This window comes from Aquarana catesbeiana, linkage group LG09, assembly GCF_042186555.1.
Source record: "Aquarana catesbeiana isolate 2022-GZ linkage group LG09, ASM4218655v1, whole genome shotgun sequence".
Classification (NCBI taxonomy): domain Eukaryota; kingdom Metazoa; phylum Chordata; class Amphibia; order Anura; family Ranidae; genus Aquarana; species Aquarana catesbeiana.
Genome location: NC_133332.1, coordinates 252,625,564 through 252,650,909, shown reverse-complemented (window position 1 = coordinate 252,650,909; position 25,346 = coordinate 252,625,564). Strand labels below are relative to the sequence as shown.

The 25,346-nt window shown below is 43.1% G+C and overlaps 2 protein-coding genes across 2 annotated transcripts in view; one reads left to right on the top strand and one right to left on the bottom strand.

Annotated features, from left to right (window-relative positions):
* The window catches only part of LOC141108516 (N-alpha-acetyltransferase 10-like), a 37,786-nt gene extending 25,741 nt beyond the window's left edge, over positions 1-12,045 (top strand). Inside the window, 7 exon segments of the mRNA XM_073600191.1 lie at positions 1,026-1,084; positions 3,371-3,416; positions 3,520-3,604; positions 3,607-3,634; positions 5,094-5,138; positions 8,652-8,736; positions 11,612-12,045. Coding sequence (XP_073456292.1) covers positions 1,026-1,084; positions 3,371-3,416; positions 3,520-3,604; positions 3,607-3,634; positions 5,094-5,138; positions 8,652-8,736; positions 11,612-11,857 — 594 coding nt within the window. The 3' untranslated portion in view covers positions 11,858-12,045.
* A 3,319-nt stretch (positions 12,046-15,364) lies between these two features.
* GNL3L (G protein nucleolar 3 like) overlaps positions 15,365-25,346 on the bottom strand; it is a 32,211-nt gene continuing 22,229 nt past the window's right edge. Inside the window, exons 11-15 of the mRNA XM_073600190.1 lie at positions 23,982-24,124; positions 23,549-23,685; positions 21,493-21,641; positions 18,432-18,603; positions 15,365-16,534 (exon numbers count right to left, since the gene is read on the bottom strand). Coding sequence (XP_073456291.1) covers positions 16,470-16,534; positions 18,432-18,603; positions 21,493-21,641; positions 23,549-23,685; positions 23,982-24,124 — 666 coding nt within the window. The 3' untranslated portion in view covers positions 15,365-16,469. The remainder of the gene's footprint in view (positions 16,535-18,431; positions 18,604-21,492; positions 21,642-23,548; positions 23,686-23,981; positions 24,125-25,346) is intronic.

Genomic DNA, 25,346 nt, shown 5'->3' with positions numbered 1-25,346 from the left:
GTGTTCTTTGGGTGATGTGACGTGTTGGGTTTGCGCCAGACATAGCGTTTTCTTTGATGGCCAAAAAGTTAAATTTTAGTCTCATCAGACCAGAGCCGGGCCTCTGTTAGAAATCATGGGCCCTGTACAGCGTACCTGACAGGACCCCTTGGCCCCGCCCACAACCCTACCCCTGGCCCCATGCTGTCACGAAATCTGGGGAATCAGGAAGTGAAGGCTTGCAGCTTTTTATCCTGGTTCCCTACTGCGCATGTGCACATTGCGCTGCGCATCCTCACTGGTCCCTGCTGTCTTCTGGGACCTGTGTGTCTCCCAGAAGACAGCGGGGGGGATGGAGGAGGGCCGGACATGGCGTAGATCACCGCGCATACTGCGGCAATCTATCGCCGGAAGTGGGAGCAAATACAGGTATCTGCTCCCCCCTGAAAGATGCCAAATGTGACACCGGAGGGGGAAGGAACCAGAAAAGCGGAAGTTCCATTTTTGGGTGGAATTCAGCTTTAATGACCACATCGGGTATTAGTTTAATAAAAGCTGCAGATTTAATGCTGTGCTCAAAAAAATAATAATTGGGGGGGGGGGGGGGGGGCATGAAGAACCAGTCACTAGGACTGACTTGCTCTACCATGTCCATGTGTGGAGGTGGCCATCATGGTAGAGGAGCAGGGCTTTGCTTCCTCCTGCCAGAGCTGCATCCCTAAAATTGGTGATCCGATGACTGGTGGAGGAAGCACAGATCCACAGAATAAAGGAAGCGTTAGCAGGGAGATGCTAGAACTGAAGGTTATCAGGTACAGCTTCCCTTTTCATCCTGGAAAATTGTAAGCAGCACAATGTACCCAAAATCTAAAGTCTATGGTGGCTTGCTGTAGTGCGAGTTGTAGAACTGCACGTTTTTAAAGCCTTGTGCGCAATACAAATGATGAATTGAATACTAATTATGTCTAAATGTGCATTTAGATATTATTATCAGCATGAAATATTGATGATTTTTTAATTTTATTTATTTATTTTTACTCTTTTAGCTCTCTTACATTGCAGAAGATGAAAATGGAAAAATTGTTGGCTATGTCTTGGCAAAAATGTAAGTTGTAAGCTGCTTATTACCATAGATATTCTCCAGATTTAATGTTTCTGCTGTAAAATGTGTTCATAGAGACCCTGCCGTATGTTCTGTTTAGATTGTAGGCAACACAAAGTGGGCAGTTGGTGTTTGCATGTCTTAAACGGGTTACATACCCTGTGTTTTTGTACATGAACAGTGTCCATGTTGGTCACTTGCTTACATACAAAATGTATTGGGACGCCTGCCTTTTTATTTATATATACACATGAACTTTAATGGCATCCCAGTCTTAGTCTGTAGGGTTCAATATTGAGTTGGCCCAACCTTTGCAGCTGTAACAGCTTCAACTCTTCTGGGAAGGCTGTCCACAAGGTTTAGGAGAGTGTCTATGGAATGTTTGACCATTATTCCAGAAGCGCATTTGTGAGGTCAGGCACTGATGTTGGACGAGAAGGCCTGGCTCGCAGTCTCTGCTCTAATTCATTCCAAAGGTGTTCAGTCAGGTTGAGATCAGGCCAGTCAAGTTCCTCCACCCCAAACTCGCTCATCCATGTCTTTATGGACCTTGCTTTGTGCACTGGTGCCCAGTCATGTTGGAACAGGAAGGGGCCATCCCCAAACTGTTCCCACAAAGTTGGCAGCATGAAATTGTCCAAGATGTCTTGGTATGCTGACGCCTTAAGAGTTCCCTTCACTGGAATTAAGGGGAAAAGCCCAACCCCTGAATAACAACCCCACACCATAATCCCCCCTTCACCAAAATGATTTGGACCAGTGCACAAAGGTCCATAAAGACATGGATGAGCGAATTTGTGGTGGAGGAACTTGACTGGCCTGAACAGAGTCCTGACCTCAACCCAATAGAACACCTTTGGAATGAATTAGAGCGGAGACTGCGAGCCAGGCCTTCTCGTCCAACATCAGTGCCTGACCTTACAAATACGCTTCTGGAAGAATGGTCAAACATTCCCATAGACACACTCCTAAACCTTGTGGACAACCTTCCCAGAAGAGTTGAAGCTGTTATAGCTGCAAAGGATGGGCCAACTCAATATTGAACCCTACAGAATAAGATTGGGATGTCATTAAAGTTCATGTGCAGGTAAAGGCAGGCGTCACAATACTTTTGGTAATATAGGGTATATACAAATTGGATGCGTTTTGAACTGCATCTGATTTGCATGATAGGTAAACCTGCAGCCTTTTTAATGGAGCCGCTTCACCTATGTGTGGGCCAGCTGCAGCGCGTTTTTAAAAAGAGTTTGATACGGTTTCAGGTGCGATTTCCATTGTTATACACTTTGACAATTCATACCTGAACCGCTGAACAGTCGCACCGGAGGGGGCTGAAATCCCGCTGTCAAAACCAGACTGCACATATGTGACCCTGGTTTTAAAGCTGAACACCAGACAAGCATTAAAAAAAAAAAAAAAAAAAAGGTGAACTGTTTTGTTTGCCAAAAGATTTTCAATTTCTGCCCACCCAGTGCTTGGATTTATACAGCTCTGGCACACAGCACAGCCCTGTCTTGCTGAGCAGAATATTTATTTCTACTTTCATTTCAGTAAGTAATCCTTTTTTTTTTTACCACCTTAAAGTGTTACCCAGCTGGGTTAAAGCCCAGCACCCTGCATTCACTGGTAATCTGGCATCTGGTCGCACACAGTGCACAGAACATGGAAATGCAATTATTTTAGTAAATATAAACTGCTTAAATACCTTTTCTCCTTTTCTCATAAGCAGTATATAGCAGTCTTGTGACTTCTATTAGTGCCTGGTTAAAGCTTGTAGGAGTTTTCATACAACCCTCACTGTCCTATAACACTGCAGGACCCCTGACCCTCTGTCTGGACAGTGCTGATTGGCCCTGTGCTGATCACATGGACCCTTCCAAGAAAAATAAAAAAACCTCTCTAGTAATACACACCAAACTGAGCATGTGCAGCTTGTACCCTACCCTCTGTACTATGTGGAATTGAGTTGGGACACTGGAAGGAGGGGAGGATCAGAAATAACCGGATCAAACAGCCTTTTTACACAATGCAGAGGATTAACCCCTGAGGTTCCACAGTGTGTATAACAAGCATGCTTTACAAATACAGACTGATTGTATTGATGTGGGTTTAGTAACATGTTAAACTTGTATTTGAAGGTGGATGCTTACAAGCTTTAATATAATTTAAATTCAGTTTTATTTGTCAGTTTCCAAAGTTGAAGTGGTATGTGCTTGCGGAGGTGGATTTTGGAATAGGTCTTAAACATCAAATCACTTTTTTTTTTTTTTTTTTTTTTTTTTTTTGAAGGGAGGAAGATCCAGATGATGTTCCACATGGCCATATCACTTCTTTGGTATGATTTTTTATTTTGTTTGTTAAGTCTGCAAACTATCAATGTTATATTTCCACTGTGTCTATTGCAATATTTGAATTTTGTTTTTTTCTTTTTTCCTTAGGCTGTGAAACGGTCTCACAGACGACTTGGTCTGGCACAAAAATTGATGGATCAAGCTTCCAGAGCAATGATTGAGAACTTCAATGCTAATATGTTTCTTTACATGTGCGGAAAAGGTAGACTGCATAAATAAGATGCATTTCCTGATTGGTTCTGCTTGGTCATAATCTGAAATCTTCAGTGAGTCAGTAGCTGTAATTATAAAGCCAAACTCCAGTAAAAGTAAAAAACCTCCCTTACAGTGGGGCTGCCCCTGCACTGCAAGAGTCCAATGCTGGTATCTGTCTAGGGCAGTGGTCTCCAAACTTTGACCCGGGGGCTAGATGTGGCCCTTTGCTTTCTTTTACCTGGTCCTTGGGGCATTATTCCTCCCTGACACTGGAGCACTACTTCTTCCACTGACGGGGCACAGTTCCTCCCACTGACGCCAATGACGGGGCACAGTTCCTCCCACTGACGCCAATGACGGGGCACTGTACCTCTCCCACTGACGCCAATGACGGGGCACTGTACCTCCCACTGACGCCAATGACGGGGCACTGTTCCTCCCACTGACGCCAATGACGGGCACTGTTCCTCCCACTGACGCCAGTGGCGGGGCACTGTTCCTCCCACTGACGCCAGTGGCGGGGCACTATTCCTCCCACTGACGCCAGTGGCGGGGCACTATTCCTCCTACTGACGCCAATGATTGAACGATCACTCAGGATAGACAGAACGAGCAGAAAGATGGTCTGAAGGCATTTGTGTTCAGGGCAACAGAACGTGTTGTCTTTTAGGATCAGTATTTTTAAAGTGTAAGACAGTTCACATTAAGATTTGCCATTTAGAGGGTGAGTTCACACTGGTTCAATGTTAGAAATCGCTTGTGATTTGCACCGCATTGCTGTGCAGATCACATATGTGATGTCTGTGCGATCCGAATTCAGTCATACAGATTGTATGGCTGAATTTGCATCGAATTCGCACCAAAATGGTGCAGGGCCCTTTTTTTGGGTCCGCATTGGAATTGGCTCGCACCTATGCGATCCAATTCCTGCATCATTTGACAGTTTGCACCGCTATATGCAAACCGATCTGGGGGGATGTCGTTAACTTTCTATTGACACCTGCAGTGGTTCGCATAGGGTAGTGCGAACTGTCTGCGAGTCCTATCGATGTGGGAACCAGCACTGGACTCGCGCTGGTTTCTACATCACGCTAGTGTGAATCGGCACAGAGGGTTCTAATTGTCTGTGAAGGAGATGCTGAGAAAAGCGGGTTATCTCTAGTACAAAGCTTTTGCTGCAACAGATCCCTTATGGTGGCAATGCCAATCACACTGGAGAAGGATACATTCGAAAATACAAAGAGTGCAGATTATCCAGTCTACCAAATAGAACCTTCAGTCACCACTGCTGGATCTGTTAAGCAGTCAGATAGCTGCAACTCACCCTAGTCTTTATTAACTGGTTTTACTATTGTTACTATCATTTCACTTTTGGTACATGTATCCAAATCAATATATTGGTATAATAACTAAGCAAGTGCAGGTCTTCTGCCATTAAATATTTTTATTGTACAATTTCTTTGCAGCAATCGAGCAGCTCTTCATTTGTATTCCAACACCTTGAACTTCCAGTAAGTATTCAGAGTGTTTGTAATAGATACTATTTTTTGTTTTTAAATGCTCTAAGACACTAAGTTAATATTCTGTGCAATATGCTATTTAAGATAATTGTGAGCAAAATGACGGTCCGGATGGCCGCACTCCAAAATAAATTCCTTTATTGAATAAACGTCCATACAGCAATGAGGATAAAAGCCCATACTGACGCTTTTCACACCACTTTACAGGTGCTTAGGCATACACAGTGGTGTGAAACGCGTCAGTTTGTGCTTTTATCACCATTGCTGTATGGTCTGTTTTTGAATTAACCACTTGACATCCTGCCCAAAGTCAAAAGATTGCCATCCTGAGTGGTATATATTTCTCCTTCTATTGAACATAGGGCTGGAATTTTACTCCAGGTCCAAGATCAGGGGTCTAAAATCTATTATAATTAATAAATAATATACTATACAAGGCTCTGTGACCTCTATGAAAGCACAAATATGGATGAATCAAAAATATATACCTTTTTAAAAAGGTATAGAGAGCACCTCCCATGTCTAGTATAAAAAAAAAAAAAATACTGTATATAACGTGCAAGGGAAAAGTCGTGATTTGAAAACCATGGTATTGAATATAAAATAAAAAACAAATACCCCATTAACCACTTCAGCCCTGGAAGGTTTTACCCCCTTTATGACCAGGCCATTTTTTGTGATACGGCACTGCAGTACTTTAACTGACAATTGCGCGGTCGTGCGACACTGTACCCAAATAAAATTGATGTCCTTTTTTCCAACAAATAGAGCTTTCTTTTGGTGGTATTTGATCACCTCTGCGGTTTTTATTTTTTGCGCTAAAAAACAAAAAAAGACTTACAATATTGAAAAAAAATATATAATTTCCTTTCTGCTTTAAAATGTACCCAATAAATTTAAAAAAAAAAATCTAATTTCTATATCAATTTAGGCCAATGTGTATTCTGCTACATATTGTTTGGTAAAAAAATCCTAATGAGGGTCGGTTCACACTACAACGACTTGGGATCCGACTTGTCAGCCCTCAAGTCGCTTGACATTGGGAATTGCATTATAGTCAATGAGAGCCGTCTTAATGTACACTACTGAAGTCGCTCCGACTTCAGAAAAGGTTCCTGTACTACTCCAAGGTGACTTCTAGGCGACCTGTACCCATAGAATTCAATGGAAGTCGGATCTCCATCTATATTACAGCGACTTTACAGGAAAAGAAATTAGTTTACCCAGGCAAACCCCTCCCTCCCAGAGAGCTGATTATTCTGTGATTGGCCACAGCCAAAGTCGCCTGTCCTGGAGGCGACTTGAAGTCGCGTTGTAAGTTGCTTGAAGTCGCCTTACAAAGTCACACTGAAGTCGTGTTGCCCCTGTGTGAATCGGCACTAAGAGTATATTGATTGGTTGGCACAGAAGTTAGAGCGTCTACAAACTATGGGATTTTTTTTTTATTACTATTGTTTTTACTAGTAATGGTGGCGATCAGTGATTTTTAGCGGACTGTGACATTGCGGCCGACAAATTTGACACGAAGTGACACTCTTTGAGGACCAGTGACACCAATACAGTGATCGGTGCTAAAATGCACTGCCACTGTACTAATGACACTAGCTGGGAAGGGGTTAAAACCAGGGGCGATCAAAGGGTTATATGCGCTCCTAGGGAGTGCTTTCTAACTGTGTGGGAAGTGCTTTGACTGGGGAAGACAGAGATCCGTGTTCCTGCTTAGTAGGAACACAAGATCTCTATCTTCCCCTCTCTCACAGAATGGCGGTCTGCCTCTCCTCAGAGCAATCGTGAGGCGCCGGCGAACATCGGGTCCGCTGGACCTGCTGATTGGCTCCCGCTGTGTCCAGTCAAAGCGGCAGTGGGACACTGGCGGTGCACCCCTGTATTATGGCATGGGACCAATACTGGTGCCACTGGATATGAAGCTAAGCCCATATCTAGTAATCATTATTTACACTGGACTCATTCTGTAATGTTGAAGACCTTTCTTAGCTTGTCCAGTCCACTTAGTTTTATCTCTTGAGCAAATACCCTTTCCTTTTTAATGCATGCCAAGAGTGTGTTGGCCTTGCTTGCTGCAGCTTAGCATTGCATACTATTGCTGAGTCTGTCATATACTAGAACCCTCATCCTTTTCCATCTTTGATTCACCCAGAGGTTCTTTCCCTAGTGAGTAACTTGCATTCATATTTTTAGCTCCCAAGTGCTATACTTTACATTTTGCCACATTGAACTTCATTAGCCATGTAGCTGGCCACCCCTCTATTTTTATTAAAGTCCTCTTGTAAAGTTTCCATATCCTGTGTATTGCCTTGCTTAGCTTTGTATCGTCAGCAAACCTTGAGATTGAACTATTTATTCCAACCTCTATATCGTTTATGAACAAGTTAAACAGAATTGGTCCCAGGACAGAGCCCTGGGGTATCCCACTCACAACTGTAGATCATTCAGAAAATATGCCATTAATCACCACCCTCTGGACACACCCCTGCAACCAGTTTTCAATCCAGGTACATCCAATTTCATCAATATCAAAAGACCTTAATTTGTAAATTAAGCACTTATGAGGTAATGTATCAGATGTCTTAGTTGAATGCCAACAAACTTCTTCCATTTATAGAATGTTAAAAGGTTGGTCTGGCAAGAACGCTCCTCATTGGTTCATGTTGGATACTACTTATCATATTATTCTCACCAGAAACTTTTCAGATATCATCCTTTACCTTTCCTTCTAATAGTTTTACATACTATTGATGTTAGGCTGACTGTTCTGTAGTTTCCATGTATATATCTCAGCCCTTTTTTTTTTTTTAAATCTTAGTACCACCTTTTGCTTTTCACCACTCAGCTGGTACCCTTCCAGTTAGAGAAAACTTCCTTAAAAATGTAGAAATAATGGCCTGGTTATGACATGGCTGAGCTCCTTTTTGAACAATGGGTGTAAGCCATCTGGTCTTGGTGATTTGTCACATTTAAGCTGGCCATACATGGAACGAGATTCAGCTGTTTCTAAATTTGATTCATGTATGGGCAGGCTGGTTGTACACAAGTTGATCTATCTATCAATCGATTTCTGTACAATCAGCCTGTTGGAAAATTATCTCTTGATCAGCGCTGCCAGCTATAGCTGGTGATGCTGATCAGTATATTCTGACGACTGGGAACTCTCCCTGTTGTCAGAATACAGTAGTGCATAGAGGGATGGGCGAATCGAGTAATTTTCTTTTGTTCAACCTGTTGGTTGAATGAAAAAAAAATGACTTGTGTATGGCCAGCTTTTTTCAAGTCTCTTTTTGAATATCGGTTTCTGTCAGCGACGCAGGTACATTCAATATAATGTTATTACCCATTATTGTCTTGTTTATTATACCCCCCTTTTCCTTGGTATAAAGTTGCCTTCCCCTGGTCATTTTATATGGGGAATTAACCTTTTTAGTTTAATAAGAAAAAAAAAGATTTTTAGCAATTTACTTATCTTTTTTCCATGTTATTCCTTTGTAGAATTAGTGAAGTGGAGCCCAAGTACTATGCTGATGGTGAAGATGCTTATGCTATGAAACGGGATCTCACCCAGATGGCTGAAGAGGTCAGTAGACTTGGATTTTAAAGCCTCTGTATTTGGAATACATGTTCTGTTTGGACCAGACCTATTTCTGATATTTGTTGTTTACAAGTTAAAGGATATGTAAAGGTTTGTTTTAAAAAAACAAAAAAATACAAACATGTCCTACTTACCTCCTCTGTGCAGTTGGTTTTGCACAGAGTTGCCCCAATCCCCCTCTTCTGGGGTCCGTCAGCGGCGCTCCTGGCTCCTCATACTCTCAAGTGCACCGTTGGAGAGGCGCTCTCCCTTGGGGCATTCGTGCAGGTGTGCTTCCGTGTCCTGCTGCTGCGTCCATATACACAGGCAGCAGGACTCAGCCCCGCCCCCGTCATTGGATTTGATAGAAAGCAGCGGGAGCCAATGGCTGCACTGCTAATAATCTATCCAATGAGGACCCGAGACACAGGCTGGAGCTGGTGTGCTTGTCCCCGTCGCTGGAAAGATGAGGTCCATGTAAGTAAAAGGGGGGGATCTGGGAGGCTGCTGATTCTCAGGTGGTTTTTCACCTTACTTAGAACCCCCAAACATTATATATAAATATCATTTTTTTTTAGCAAAGACTCCTGTAGAATAAAATGGCTGTCATTGCAGTATTTTGTGTCGCACGGTATTTGCGCAGCGGTCTTTCAGAGGCAATTTTTTTTGGGGGAAAGAATACACTTCAAAAAACTAAACCGTAAAGTTAGCCCAATTTTTTTGTATATTTTGAAAGATGATGTTGCGCTGAGTAAATAGATACCAGATATGTTACGCTTTAAAATTGCGCACACACATGGAATGGCGACAAACATGATGTACAGGTACGTGATTTTGCGGGAAGTGGTTAAATATTGTTGCCGTGAGATTAATTCATATGCAATCCTGCATTCTTGGCTCCACTAGTTCATTCAATTGGAGTCTTGGTTACCAAATTAACATACTAATATATTTTTATTTGGGGGGGTGTCCAAGATGGCGACCGGGGCGGCTGCACATTAGGAGAGCTCCAGCCGAATCTCCCGATCTTCCCCCTTAACCCTGCAGTCTCACTCCTGTAACCTACCGGAGGAGATAGAACCTGGTTCCCGACGTGGCATACCCAAAGGGAGGAGGTCCACACGGTCCCACGCAGCTCCGGAAAAAGCTCCAAACCCGCCGGCGGTATGACTGCCTCACCTGCTGTAAAATCCAACACGGTGACACAGACGGACCCGGACCCTGCCCTGCTGAAACAGCAACTTCTCTGCTCTCATGCAGGCAATCACGGACTGTAAGTACACCCTTACAGGAAAGATCAACACGCTGCAGCTGGAACTGGGCTTAATCCGCAAAGATGTGGACAGCAGAGTAACCACAGTGGAGCATAGGGTGAGTGACTCTGAGGACATGCTGCATGACCATGCGGCCTCCCTGCACACACTCAAAGCAAAGGTGAAAGGCTTGGAATCTCATGCCGATGATGCCGAGAATAGAAATCGGAGGAACAATCTACGCATAGTGGGGCTTCCAGAGGGGGCTGAGGGGACTGATGAACCCACGTTCATACTAAAACTTCTCAACTTCAGAGACAGAGACCTAGTGCTGAGAGAAGCCAGGAAAATTGATGTCTTAGGAACAAGAAAATTAAATACAGCATGCTCTTCCCAGCAAAACTGCGTGTGCAAGATGGCGAAACTGTGCGCTTCTTCACGTCCCCTGACAATGCCTCCCAATGGCTGGATAGCCTTCCCAGAGCCTGATGGCCTCCAGCTCCTATCTCCTTAATTTCCAGACACTTGGGCTGTTTCAACCCTGCTGCCCTGCATATGTGGAGTAATGTTGGGGCCTGGCCCTGGATATGTTGCCTAAACGTTAAGCTGCTTGACCTGCCTTGACTATTGCTATTACCTATTAGGGAACATGGAACTGCATTGGCAGTGGGGTGCGTAGCCACTATATGGGGGACAGAGGGAGCAAGGATTGACAGAGTGACATCCCGACCCTAGACTCGGAAGACTGGAATGAGGGGATCCAACAATACATATCACTGATGATCTCTGCCAGAGACAGATATATCCAGCTCAAGTTTCTACACAAGGCTTGCTACACCCCTCAAAGACTGGCCAGGATATACCTGACTCATTCGGACTGCTGCCCCAAATGTGGGGACCTTCATCCATGTGGTCTGGACTTGTCCTCTGATACAGAAATTCTGGAGGAATGTAGTGGGAGAAATGAATGAGATTGGAGGGCTACATGTGGCTGTCAATCCTAGGGTTCTCCTACTGGTTATATGTGATACTGTTACCCCCAATAAACACAAACAGCTGTTTATTTTATACACAGCCTTCTATGCCAGGAAAACCATCTTGTTTAAATGGAAATTAGCCGACCCACCGACAGTCTCACAATGGAGGTCAAGTTTTACCCCTATATAAATTTAACATACATGAGCCACAAATGTCCAAAAAAAAATCGATAAGATTTGGGGGGCCTGGGTGAAGGCGAGGCCGAATCCCAATTAGAGCTCTCATTGGTAGGGAGCTGGGGCTTTCGGAGGTGCTGTGGTCTTATACTGTGATAAATGTGGCTTCTGCCCCCCCCCCCCATCCCTGATTCCCCCCCCCCCCCATCCCTGATTCCCCCCCCCCACTGTGCGTATTCCTGCTGATACTCTGATCCTCTTCTAGATATCCTCCTTTGAGTGCCTTAGAATCTCAGGTTAATTGATCTTGTATGATTCCTCATTGAACCCTTATGTAATCATATACTGTTGCTACTTTTGATATACATACTGATGTACCTTTGTATTTCTCTTGTAATTATGTCTGATAAATAAAAACTTTTCTGTTAAAATAAAAATGTTTTATTATTATTATTATTTTTTTTTTTTGCACAGTTGCGGAAACAGATGGAATTAAAGGACAAGAACCGTCCACAGCCTCTAAGCTCCATAGAAAACAAATCTGATAATAGGTCTGGTCACGTTGGGGACTGCTGTCGAGATGAGAAGTGTGTAGGAAACGCAGGAAAACGTGATGGATTAGAGGACAGCGGCGACAGCAAGGATGTGAGTGAAGTCAGCGAGGCTACAGAGAGCACAGACGTCAAAGACAGCTCCGAGGCTTCAGACTCTGCTTCTTAAAGGGAGCGTCTACACAATAAATTAATTGGGATACCATGATGACCATTGTCGTGTTAGCAGCTCCTGTTTATGTTTTATTAAATTCCTTTCCAGGTGCAGTAAAAGATCGATCATTGAAGCCTGTCACTTTATACAGAAAGAACAATTTGTAAATATATGAAGACAATAAACTCTATGGGATAAGCTGACTTGGATATCTCATCATGCATTACCTTTTATCTGTGTCTGAAGATCGGTGCTACTTCATAGTAACCAATTATATTCAAAGTTTTATACTCGGCTTGTCATTTTGTGGAGTAAGTTTGAATTTCATTGGTTGCTATTTCACATTACAGTGAGGGGGGGAAAAAGTATTTGATCCCCCTCCTGATTTTGTATGTTTGCCCTCTGACTAATGGTAGGTTTATTTTAACAGTGAGAGACAGAATAACAACAAAAATATCAAGAAAAACACAATTCAAAAAAGATATAAATTGATTTGTATTTTAATGAGTGAAATAAGTATTTGACCCTTTCACAAAAGATGACTTAATACTTGGTGGCAAAACCCTTGTTGGCAATCACAGAGGTCAGACATTTCTTGTAGTTGGCCACCAGGTTTGCACACATCTCAGGAGGGATTTTGTCCCACTCCTCTTTGCAGATCCTCTCCAAGTCATTAAGGTTTCGAGGCTGACGTTTAACTCCAACCTTCAGCTGCCTCCACATATTTTCTATAGGATTAAGGTCTGGAGACCACTCCAGGGCCTTAATATGCTTCTTCTTGAGCCACTCCTTTGTTGCCTTGGCCCTTTGTTTTGGGTCATTGTCATGCCGTAATACCCATCCATGACCCATTTTCAATGCCCTGGCTGAGGGAAGAAGGTTCTCGCCCAAGATTTGACCGGTACATGGCGCCATCCATCGTCCCTTTCATGCGGTGAAGTTGTCCTGTCCCCTTAGCAGAAAAACCCCACCAAAGCATAATGTTACCACCTCCATGTTTGACAGTTGGGGTGGTGTTTTTGTGGCCATAGGCAGCATTCCTTCTCCTCCAAACACATTGAGTTGATGTCAAAGAACTTGATTTTGGTCTCATCTGACTATAACACTTTCACTAAGTTCTCTGAATCATTCAGATGTTTATTAGCAAACTTCAGACAGGCCTGTACATGTGCTTTCTTGAACAGGGGAACCATGTGGGCACTGCAGGATTTCAGTCCTTCACGGCATAGTGCGTTACCAATTGTTTTCTTGGTGACTGTGGTCCCAGCTGCTTTGATCATTGACAAGATTTTTTCGTGTAGTTCTGGGCGGATTCTTCACAGTTCTCATGATCATTGAAACTCCCCAAGATCTTGCATGGGGTCCCAGACTGAGGGAGATTGACAGTTATTTTGTGTTTCTTCCATTTGTGAATATTTGCACCAACCGTTGTCACCTCTTACCAAGCTGCTTGGCGATGGTCTTGTAGCCCATTCCAGCCTTGTGTCGGTTTACAATCTTGTTCCTGAGATTCTTGGGCAGCTCTTTGGTCTTGGCCATGCTGGAGAGATTGGAATCTGATTGCTTCTGTGGACAGGTGTCTTTTATACAGGTAACAAGCTGAGATTAGGAGTGCTCCTAATCTCAGCTCGTTACCAGCACAGAAGACACCTGGGAGCCAGAAATCTTGCAGACTGATAGGGGATCAAATACTTATTTCACTCCTTGAAATGCAAATCAATTTGACTTTTTTGAAATGTGTTTTTCTGGATATTTTTGTTGTTGTTCTGTCTCTTTGTTAAAATAAACCTACCATTAAAATTATAGACTGATCATTTCTTGGTCGGTGGTCAAACGTACAAAATCAGCAGGGGATCAAATATTTTGCCCCTCACTGTACTTCATAGTAACCAATTATATTCAAAGTTTTATACTTTGTCATTTTGTGGAGTAAGTTTGAATTTCATTGGTTGCTACTTCACCCATATGCACTTAATGGAATTAAGACATTTAGTAAAATGCAATAAGGTAGTTTGATACTGGTATTCGCTAAGAGAAATAGGTTGTTTAAAAGGAAAATTGATCACCAATACTTAGCCCCTGTTCATACCGGTGCGATTTGTAATGCGACTGACAGTTTAATGTACCCTATTTGTGCCTATAGAACCGCTCAAATCAGTGCGACCCCGACTTGCACCGATTTTGAAAAATGATCCTGCACTATTTTTGGCGATTTTCATGTGCCACTTGCATAGACATCTGTGCATGAAGTCACACAGATGTCGGCGAGCTGCACATGAAATCGCACTGATCGGAGGCTTTGAAATCAAGCTGAAGTAGTAGTAGTACAAATCTGCATTAAGTGTGAACCGGGGCTTACTGTAATTTTTTTTTCCTGACCCATTTCCATGTGACCCTCCCACGGGTTGACTCTGCACCACCCCACCCCACCCCACCCCAGCAGAGGCGTTCTTTAACTAGATACTCCCACTCCAGATGGGCTCGTGTGAAGCCATAGAGATAGATCAGGAAAGGAAAATTACAGTTAGTATTGGTAATCAATTTTCTCTGTGCCTGGCATCACACAGAGATGTAAAATTTCCGGAAATTTTGAAGCTCGGAAAAAAACTGAAATTTTCGGAAAAATTTTAAAAAATGCTACATTAGCACTTTTTTGTCTTTTTAAGATTGAAAGTCATTCTGTTGCTTTAGGAACATAAAATATGACTATGGACAATTTGACTTGGCATAAAATTATCACAACTAGCATATTAAAAATATAGTGTAGCCAAACAATTATCACAAACATAATTTAATTTTTTTATAATATTTATTTGTAACAAAGGGAGCAACAATCTCCTGAACTGCTTACTAGTTTATGTGGAACAGCCAAAAAGCCTCCACAAAAGAATTTTCAAAACCAAAAGTAACAATTTTTCATATTTCCTCTCCACAGTATTAAATAAAAATAAAAACCCCATTCTCATAAAAAGAATTGAAGATGGAGGAAGTGTTAAGAAGAGAGTGGGACTAAGGCTGGCCATACACTATACAATTTTCTTGTTCAACTTTCCTTTAGATTTACCAAAACCATATAATATGAGGTCAAACCTAAACCCTTTCAATTTGTATGCAATCAGGCAGGCCCTTCTACGACATACATGAAGGTAAATCTAAAGGAAATTGAATAGGAAAATTGTATAGTGTATGGCCAGCCTTAGTTTCAATAGGCATTTAATCAGAATCATTTTCTGAGCTGAAATTGTCAGTATCCGTCTCTGCTTCTGCAGCTACTCTTTTTTTTTTTTTGTCCGTCATCACAATTAGGAACTTCTAAAAAACTTAAGGTGAACACCCTGTCTTAAAATATTATATTCATCATATTAAAATAAAATATTCCACTTTTTTTTTCTTTTTTCAATTTTTCCAATTTTTTGGAAAAAACAAAGCCTTCAGGAAAAAAATGTTTTTTCCGAATTTTTCCATTTTTTTCCAGGCCTTCACATCTCTAATCACAGATGAGAAATAACTACTGCAGACTGGTTGAGATTTATTAATGTTTCATCTTTATTACAGGCAGCAGACAATACTTTTTGTCAAAATTAATTAGTAGCAAGTGTGGCAAAATCTACAATGTTGTGAGATTAGAACATGTTTGGTAATTACCATGTTGCCGCCTTATGGATTGCCTCAATGGACTCCCCATATATGTTGTTGCCCATGACATTAACATGCTATGCATGGAGTGCACTGTCTGGTGCTGAAGGAGCTTGCCTTATAGGTCTAACCAATGACCTTGATAATTCATGCAGATAATCATGGACTTTCACATGATAGCATCCCCCTATCTGCATAGTAGAAATAAAAAGTAAGGCATAAACCCGTCGGGTCTGTTCTGTTTAATGCTAAGCCATCCTGCTGCTGGCCAATTTATACACATCTGTATCTGACAGCTGACAGCATAAACCAGTTGGGCCTGTTTACACTAATGCAAAGTCAACCATTGGTCAATTCCTATCAGCCTGTCAAAGCAGGCCTTGTACTGCTTGATGAATACGTGTCACTGCTTGAAGCGGAGGTCCGCCCACCCCTGCCAAAATTAAAAGCCAGCAGCTACACATACTGTAGTCGCTGACTTTTAATGATAGGACACTTACCTGTCCTGGAGTCCAGCGATGTCGGCACCGCAGCTGATGTTTTTATCAGCTGTCGGGGGGCTGCCATTGCCGGTAAGGGAACACAGTAGTGAGGCATTACGGCTTTCCCCGGAAGGGGGGGGGGTTAGGAGATGGCAATTAACCAGTTTTCATCTGGCCACTGTATATGAATGGCCGGACAGCTAACTGCTGAGGGCAGGAGGTCATTTTAAGCTGTAACAGCCCCTAACCTCATGATGATAACAGAACATAATTCAGCAGAATGGACAACAATTTCTGAGTTCAAAAGAACACAGACTTTAAATGAATGTATCTACAAATATGTTTAAAATAGATAGTTCTTTGGTATAAAGTGTCTTTATTAGACAAAAGCTGATAAATATTTTTAGCATTACACAACACAGTTTGTATTCATGTTTTCAGAGCAAGTATTGGTATGGAAGTTGATCAATCTCGAGATCACAAGGCAAAAGTCGAACTTTATTCTCTATTCAGTCACACATTCCAAAATTCATAGCTTGTGTTAACGTATCGGATAATTTAGTGGCAAGCTTATCTGTGGAGAAAGAGAAAGGTACGTTACACAGAGGCTATTATCTCCCACATATAACTTCTATATACAAACAAAATTTGGCCAGATTTACCCACTTACCATCCGCTGTATGCAGAATGACGGCTGCAGGGTGGGTTCATTATCCTGACTGGGCGTCATATGACGTATGAGCAGGAAAAGCCGCGAGAGGTGCCTTGTGACAACCCGCATCTCTGATCTAGGTAATGAGCCTAGGACGTAAGCTCCTTACCATGTGATCAGTTGTGTCCAATCACAGCTGGTCACATCGTAACCAGGAAGTGCCGTTTATCAACTTTTCCTCTATTCACGCTGGCGTGGGTAGATTAGAGCCGATAAGAGACTCTCCTGCTGGGGGGGGTCAGCGCATTAATTATCAGTGCAGACCCATCAGGGATGCCAATCAGTGCTTGCCAGTGAAGGAGTTTTTTTTACAATATTTTAAAACAGAAATGAAGGAAAACTATTTTTTTTCAACATTTTCTGTCTTTTTATTTGTTTACCAACAAATAAACCCCAGTGGTAATCAAATACCACCATAAGAAAGCTCTATTTGTGTGAAAAAAAAAAATAAAAATTTCATTTGGGTACAGCATTGCACGACCAAGCAAATTGTCATTTACAGTGTGAAAGCAGAGCTGTAGTATTGAAAATGGGAGAAGTGTGTCCTAGGTTCTGTACAAACTGATGGTAGATCTAAAAGGAGATTGTACAATCAAATCTGTAGTGCAAGGGCCCATCTGATTGGATACAGAGTGAATGGATAGATATGTGGGTTTAAACCTGAGTTCTGTTTTTGCCTTGAACTCCGTTTTAAATACGCTTCCAGGAAACGTAGAGCATTCTGTATCTGTGTAGTTCTGCAGTTTGCCTGTTTCCATGGCAGCAATGGGTGTGACGGGTTTAAGTTTAATTCTGCAAGTTTGAGTGACACCAAACACTTTTATTGCTTGAACTCCTCATGGCTGCTCTATGCGTTTTCCCCATCTTCAATGACAGTACTGGGAACAGAGCTTCTATAATAGCATGCCTAAGTATAGTGCATGGCACTTAAAAGGAAATCAAACATAACTGTTACCAGTTGAAGCCCAAGTTCTCATTCAGGAAGGGGGTCTACCTCTGCCTGTGTAAGAAGTGCTGCCAGTTTTAAGGCAAAGCTTCCCTTTGTAGCAATACATTCCATTATTTACATGCCTCACAGCTAGCACCTATTCCAAGTATCAGGCAATAGCAGTTTCCAGGCATGGAATGGGTGATTGGGTTGTAACAACAATATTGATTGGTTGCCTTTAACAGCATGGAAGGTGGGTGTCACCTTTTCCTGATACAATCAACATTTCCTACCCTTCTATTTTGCAGTATCTGGGTTCCAGCAAATTGTAAGTACAATTTAAAGGAGAAGTCTGGGATGTGAAATAAACAAACCTTTATACTCACCTCCATGCTGCAGCATCAATGTCAAGATGCAGTTGTCTCGGGCCGACTTTAAGACCGAGAACTGAGCGATCACATGACTGCTGATCACTCAGTTCTTGATCTGCTTCCCAGCAGATAGCAGTGACTGCAGTCACCGTGCTCCTCCAGTGCTCACTGGGGAGGGGGTGGACTCGGTTGGCTCTGGCTCTTAGCTGTGCACTGAAATGCAAAGTCAGCTGTAGATCAGGCAGCGGGGTAGAACCCAACAATATTGTTGGGATCTTTCCAGAGCGTGGCACGGCTCTGCCCCATCAGCTGATAGCGGGCTACCTTACTCTGGGTCACAGGAGAACAAAAGTAAGTGCACTCCTGTGACTTACAAAAGAAGTATGGTCAATTAAAAGAGAAGCATGGCCAAAACTTAAGGTGTGATAAGACAACCCCTCTAATTATTGTTGTTACTTACTTGCTCTTTTCTGCAACTTCTTCCTCCTCTTGCTGGCTGCCTGTAATGCCTGGCCTTGTTGCAGAGGATCTACTGCTTGAATTTCCTTCAGGCTTGGTGCTCTGGGAACCTTCTCTGTGTCCGTTTGCGCTTTGCTTTTAGCTGTTTTAATTTCCACAGTCATAGGTCCAAACTATCAGAAAATAAAGAATGAACATATTTAAATTCTGGGACCTTACCATGGCCCCTTATATAAACTATTTTACATGAATTCTACACGCATTAAAGGGAATTTGGCAGCTAGCCCATTTAGTCAAGAAGACAGGTTCACTTGACAGGCCACCTCCCCATTCCTGCTAGGTCTCCCTGCCACTTCAACCATTTGTTGGAGCCCTGGGAAACACCTGATGCTTTTGTGTATGGGGTTGCATGCGACTTTCTCCTTGCTCGGGCCTGAACACTGTATCATGGAAGGAAGAGTATTGGTCACATGTTCCCCAAATGCAAGGGTTTTCCAAAGGTTCTAAAAGACAAATGAAGTAACATGGAAACATGGTAAAGGTAATAGTGGGGGGCTTTCAAGCGAACTTGTCACTTGACCCTGAATGTACAAAGTGACAGATTTTCTTTTTTTACCCTTCTTGCCCCGGCATTCCTTTTAACAGAGTCTTTAAAGGGGTTATAAAGTCAGAAGGTTTTTTATCTTAATGCATTCTATGCATTAATATAAAAAGTCTTCTGTGTGCCGCAACCCCCCCTCATACTTACTTGAACCCCATCTCTGTCCAGCGATGTCCACAAGAGTCCAGGCTGATTGGCTGAGACACAGTAGTGGCACCACTGGCTCCCGCTGCAATCAATGTCAGTTAACCAATTGGGTTAGAGAGAGGGGGTAGGGCCAAACCGCAGCTCCGTGTCTGAATGGACAGAAGGAGCTGCAGCTCGGCTCGGGTGCCCCCATAGCAAGCTCCTTGCTGTGGGGGCACTCACCAGGAGGGAGGGGCCAGGAGCACAGAAGAGGGACCCGAGAAGAGGAGGACCTGGGCTGCTTTGTGCAAATTTACTGGACAGGACAGGTAAGTATTATGTTATTTTTATAGAAAAAGAGAGACTTTACAATCACTTTAACCTGGGAGATGGGGGGGGGGCCTGCCCTGCCTGATCACATGACCACTGTGATTTGTTATCACAGTTGTCACATGATTGGGACCAGTATTGCCCAGTCAATACTAGAGACCAGGAGCTGTGTATGACAATTTGGTCACTGTGCTGGGAGCACACTCTCAGCACACAAACATCACCTGCCCATGAATGCATATATGCGGTATGTGGACATTGAAGCTTACCCTCTTTGCTGCTACTTATATATATAAGCGTTATGTGGACAGCAAGAGGTTAATAAGAAAGTCACTACAAGGAATCCTGAAATGCATTAAATTTGGCCAGTTAGTACAGCCACAGTTTTTATGTATATCAAAAGGTGAGAGTTTCCCGTTTCAGTATCCACACGCCATGTCATCTGCCCTACACCCTTGACCCTGGTCTGCTTCCACGCGTAGCGCACGGCGGACGACGTTACCTCGCCTGTCTCAGAAGTCAGCTGATGGTGGGAGATGGCGGACCTGATGACACGGCGTGTGAAAACTGAAACGGGAAACTCACCTTTTGATTCACAGAGGGTCAGAAAGCGTGGAACACACAATTGCATGAAAAAAGACGAGAGGGTTATGTGGTAGCGATGAAGAGATAATCCGGAGATATCGATGTGATTGGAGTGGTGGCTACAGTAAGATAGATCTGCAATCTGACTTTCATCAAGGATTTTCTCCCTGTACCTTGCAGAGGTTTTTCTGCTTGCTCCCACTATCTGGTAAGAGTCCCCGAATACCACTCTTGGTGTGACACTAAAGATAGCTCATCACTTAGTGGAGGTTTCATTTTACTTTTCAGGGATTTTCCCATATTACCGTACATACTCGAGTAAAAGCCGAGTTTTTCAGCCCATTTTTTAGGGCTGAAACCCCCCCCCCGGCTTATACTCGAGTGAGGGTGCAGCCTCACTGTGCCCATCTGCAGCCATACCTTGTATTATTAAAACAGCGGGTGTCTCCCGCTGTGTTATGCAGTCTGTTCGGCGGCAGTCCATTGTAACAAAGCCCCGCCTCCTGCTCGTCCGTGATAGACGGAACACTAATGCAATGCTGGGAAACTGTATCAGTGTTCCGTCTATCACGGACGAGGAGGAGGCGGGGCTTTGTTACAATGGACGGCCGCCAAACAGACTGCATAACACAGCGGGAGACACCCGCTGTTTTTGTAATCAAAGGTACGGCTGCAGATGGGCATTGTTTACCAGTAGCTGTTGCATTTTCCCACCCTAGGCCTTTACTCCAGTCAATACATTTTCCGTTTTTTGTGGTAAAATTAGGCTTATATTCGGGTCGGCCTATACTTGAGTATATACAGTATATGGACTTATAACTTCATTTTTTGCACTTTACTAATTGTGTGTCACTACCACTGTTCATTCAACCCTTCATAGCGATTTTTGTCAAATCAATTTATTAGCCCAGCCATTTGCACATTTTATACTAATTGTTAATGTGGTTATTATTTATGCACTAGGTAGCACATTAATTTGCGCGATTGTTATTTTTGAAATGCTATAAAACATACCAGTCTTTACTTATTTTTTTTCATATATAATTTAGCGTGGTATATCTTCTGGATTTTACATGTTTTATAGCATAAAGTAAAAACAATATTGTTTTCTTGTTTCTAGCAGAAAAAATAAAAACCGCAGCAGGTGATCAAATACCACCAAAAGAAAGCTTAAATTGTGGGGGGAAAAAAAGGACACCAATTGTATTTGGGTACAGCGTCACACAACTGCGCAATTGTCAGTTAAAGTAACGCAGTGCCATATCGCAAAAAATGGCCTGGTCATGAAGGGGGAGGTAAAACCTTCCGGGGCTGAAGTGGTTAAACCAATGTGCATGGAGTCCAAGAAAAATTTCTCTATTATAACACATAATTTCAAGTATTAAAAACTCGCATGACATGAACCTCGTACTGCTCTTACCTCGTTATCTCTGTCCTCTTCCATTGCATCAGCTTGTGTGTCTGCTTCTTCACCTGAGTCTTCCAGCTCAACAGCCTCTACTTCCTGTCCAACTCCAGTAGTCAGGCCTGAAGTCTCCATAGCTATGCCCTGAGGAGCCGACTGGATTTCTTTATACACACACACACACAATTAAAACAAACTTAGTCATTGTCAGAACATAATAAAGAACACTGGTTATAAAAGGTTTTCTGAAATTAGCTGTAGTTGTAAAGAGAACAGGTGAACTACAGTGTTCCTGTGGGAGTTAAAGCCCGATTTAACATTTTGTTTAAGTTTGCTAAATACATTACAGGTGTATCAAAATAAAAGGTCTTTACAGATGTTTTATAAATCCTTAATGTTTCTTGGCTGTCTCTTGGCAACTCAAAGTTTAAGCTCCCTCCATACATTTTCTATAGGATTAGGGTCTGGAGACTGGCTAGGCCACTCCATGACCTTAATGTGCTTCTTCTTGAGCCACTCTTTTGTTGCCTTGGTGGTATGTTTTGGGCCATTGTCATGCTGGAAGACCCACCATGACCCATCTTCAGTGTTCTGACTGAGGGAAGAAGGTTCTCATCCAAGATTTTACAATAGATGGCCCCGTCAATTGTCCCCTCAATGCAGCAAAGTCTGTCTGTAGCTTTAGCAGAGAAACAGCCCCAAAGCATCATGTTTCCAGCACTGTGCTTGAATGTAGGGATGGTGATCTTAGGGTCATAGTCAGCATTTTTCTTCCTCCAAACACGGCGAGTCGGGTTAATGCCAAAGAGATTCGTTTTGGTCTCATCTGACCACAGCACTTTCTCCTAATCCTTATCTGAATCATTTAGATGTTCATTAGCATGACTGTACATATGCCTTCTTGAGGAGGGGGACTTGCTGTGTTTGGAGGAAGAAAAATGCTGACTTTGACCCTAAGAACACCATCCCTACAGTCAAGCAAGGAGGAGGAAACTTGTTGCTTTGGGGCTGTTTTTCTGCTAAAGGTACAGACCAACTTTGCAACATTGAGGGGCCAATGGACGGGGCCATGTATTGTAAAATCTTGGATGAGAACCTTCTCCCCTCAGCCAGAACACTAAATATGAATCATGGATGGGTCTTTCAGCATGACAATGACCCAAAACATACCGCAAAGGCAACAAAGGAGTGGCTCAAGAAGAAGCACATTAAGGTCATGGAGTGGCCTAGCCAGTCTCCAGACCTTAATCATATAGAAAATGTATTGAGGGAGCTGAAACTTCCAGTTGCCAAGCGACAGTCAAGAAACTTTAAGGATTTATAGAAGATCTGTAAAGAAGAGTGGACCAAAATTCCTCCTGAGATGTGTGCAAACCTGGTCACCAACTACAAGAAATGTCCTACCTCTGTGCTTGCCAACAAGGGTTTCTCCACCAAGTACTAAGTCATGGTTTATTGGGCATCAAATACTTATTTTACTCACTGAACTGCAACTCACTTTATAACATTTGTATATGTTTTTTCTGGAGCTTTGGTTGATATTCTGTCTCTATCATTTAAAATACACCTATGATAAAAATTATACACCCTTCATTTCTTTGCAAGTGGCAAAACTTACTAAATCTGCAGGGGATCAATAAATATTTCCCCCACTGTATAGTATGATCCTTTGGGGAAGAGGCTATCTTTTTACAGAGGTCTGACATGCCCCCTGCTATTTCAGTGCCAGAGCTCACAAGGGGGATGGCCAGGGCCTCTGAAACGCGTTGCCTTTGGACTCTCAGACCCGTTCAGTTTCTTATATAGTTGGCTATGCAGTGTAGCAGATGTACGTTTATTACAAGGTAGGCTGAATAGAATTACAAATCCTTTGACAGATAGAATCACAAGTTAAACTTGAACAAAAATCCCACCAAAGAATAATAAAAATGTCCAAGACATTGCTTTATCAGAGCAATTTATCATTTGCTCTGATAAATTGTATGCTACAGAATTTACTTGGTGGGATACTTCTAAGCAGGCTGTCCTTGGTTTTGTGTAGCCATCAACACCTATTCTTGCCTTCACTTACTTGACAAAGATTCATGATTATCCATCTCCAGTGCTTCAAAGTCAAAAGCTTTCCCCATTTCCGTTACAATCTCTGCGCTGATGTGTGTAGGAAGCGTGTGCGTTTCTGGTGGATGCGTAAAATAACTGATTTTACCACTACAGGAAGTATAAGAAAGAAATTTTTATAAAGACATGCAAATGGGGCAAGCTGAACATCTATATATTCACAGATGAAATGCCACTGGGTGCTGCAGACTTTAGCTGTGCAATCTGATCAGTTGCTTAATTACAATCTATTAGAGTGGGGAGGGGGAGCAGGGAAGGGAATATGCATATATTAGACTTTAGCTTTAAAGGCTTTAAAGTCCGAGTTTGGATTGTGTCATATATTATACCCAAATTTAGGGTGCGCCATGGTGAGAGATATGGAACATAAAACACGACTTAATCACCTAACCCAGTCTGTTAGAACAGATTTAGCTGCCTTTTCATGGTCTGGCATGCCTCCTTTCTTCAATTTCCCCTGTCGCTTAGCAAGCATGGCCAGGAATTCCAACGTGTCCCTGAAGTCGGTCACCTTGTAGTGCTGCATAATCTGGATGAGAAGGGAACATTTCCAAACATTACTCGTTCCTATAGGGCAAGGGTCTCCAAACTTTCCAAACAAAGGGCCAGTTTACTGTCCTACAGACTTTTGGGGGGGTGGACTGTAGCCAGTGGGGGTAGAAAATGTCCCAGGCCTGGCATCAATGAGAGTAAACAATGCCTCGTGTGGTGTTCAGTTGCATAGTGCTTGTGGTCAGGAGAAAGGAGGATAGTGCCCCATCCTTGGGTACCAGTGGGGGGGGGGGAGGGTGCCCCATCCTTGGGTGTCAGTGGGGGGAAGGGTGCCCCATCCTTGGGTGTCAGTGGGGGGAAGGGTGCCCCATCCTTGGGTGTCAGTGGGGGGAAGGGTGCCCCATCCTTGGGTGTCAGTGGGGGGAAGGGTGCCCCATCCTTGGGTGTCAGTGGGGGGAAGGGTGCCCTATCCTTGGGTATCAGTGGGGGGGAAGGGTGCCCCATCATTGCTATCAGTGGGAGGAATGGTGCCCCAACATTGAAATTTGTGGGCGGAATAGTGCACCATCAATGGTGTCAATGCCTCATGGGCCAGATTAAGCTTAGCAAAGGGCCGCATCTGGCCCTGGGGCCACAGTTTGGACACCATTGCTACAACAATCTTGTTTTACATCAACATCCCATTCTGCACTGAGGAAATGGACTGCTATATGCAAGGAGACCATATAAATTAGGCCACAGGCATGTCAAGTCCATCTCACATTTGGTGACAATACCTCCACATTAAGAAAAAGGATGGTCACAGTGGTAAAAAAAAAAAAAAAAAAAACTAGCTTAGTGAAGTTGTGCTTAAAGCGGAGCGCCACCCAAAAGGGGAAGCTACACTTATTTGCCTCCTTCCCCCTCCACTGCCGCATTTGGCATCTTTTGGGGGGGTAGGGAGCGACCACTTCCGGGTGACTTTGCCGCCAGGCCATTTACAAAGCGCAGTGAGCTTAACGCATGCACAGTAGGGAACTGGCATTTTCCCTCACATAAAATGGTGGCAGCAGCACCCGAGATCTGATTCAAAAATCGGCTTGGGTGAAGACACTGCTGAATCCCTGAACAGGTAAGTGTCCTAATATTAAGTCAGCAGCTACAGTATTTGTAGCTGCGGACGTTACATTTTTTCTGACAGAGCCTGGAGCTCCTCTTTAAGTTTCCCGCTGGGAGGGGCAGAGCAGTAAGGATGAGCTGCTCCACAATGCCTGCTGCTA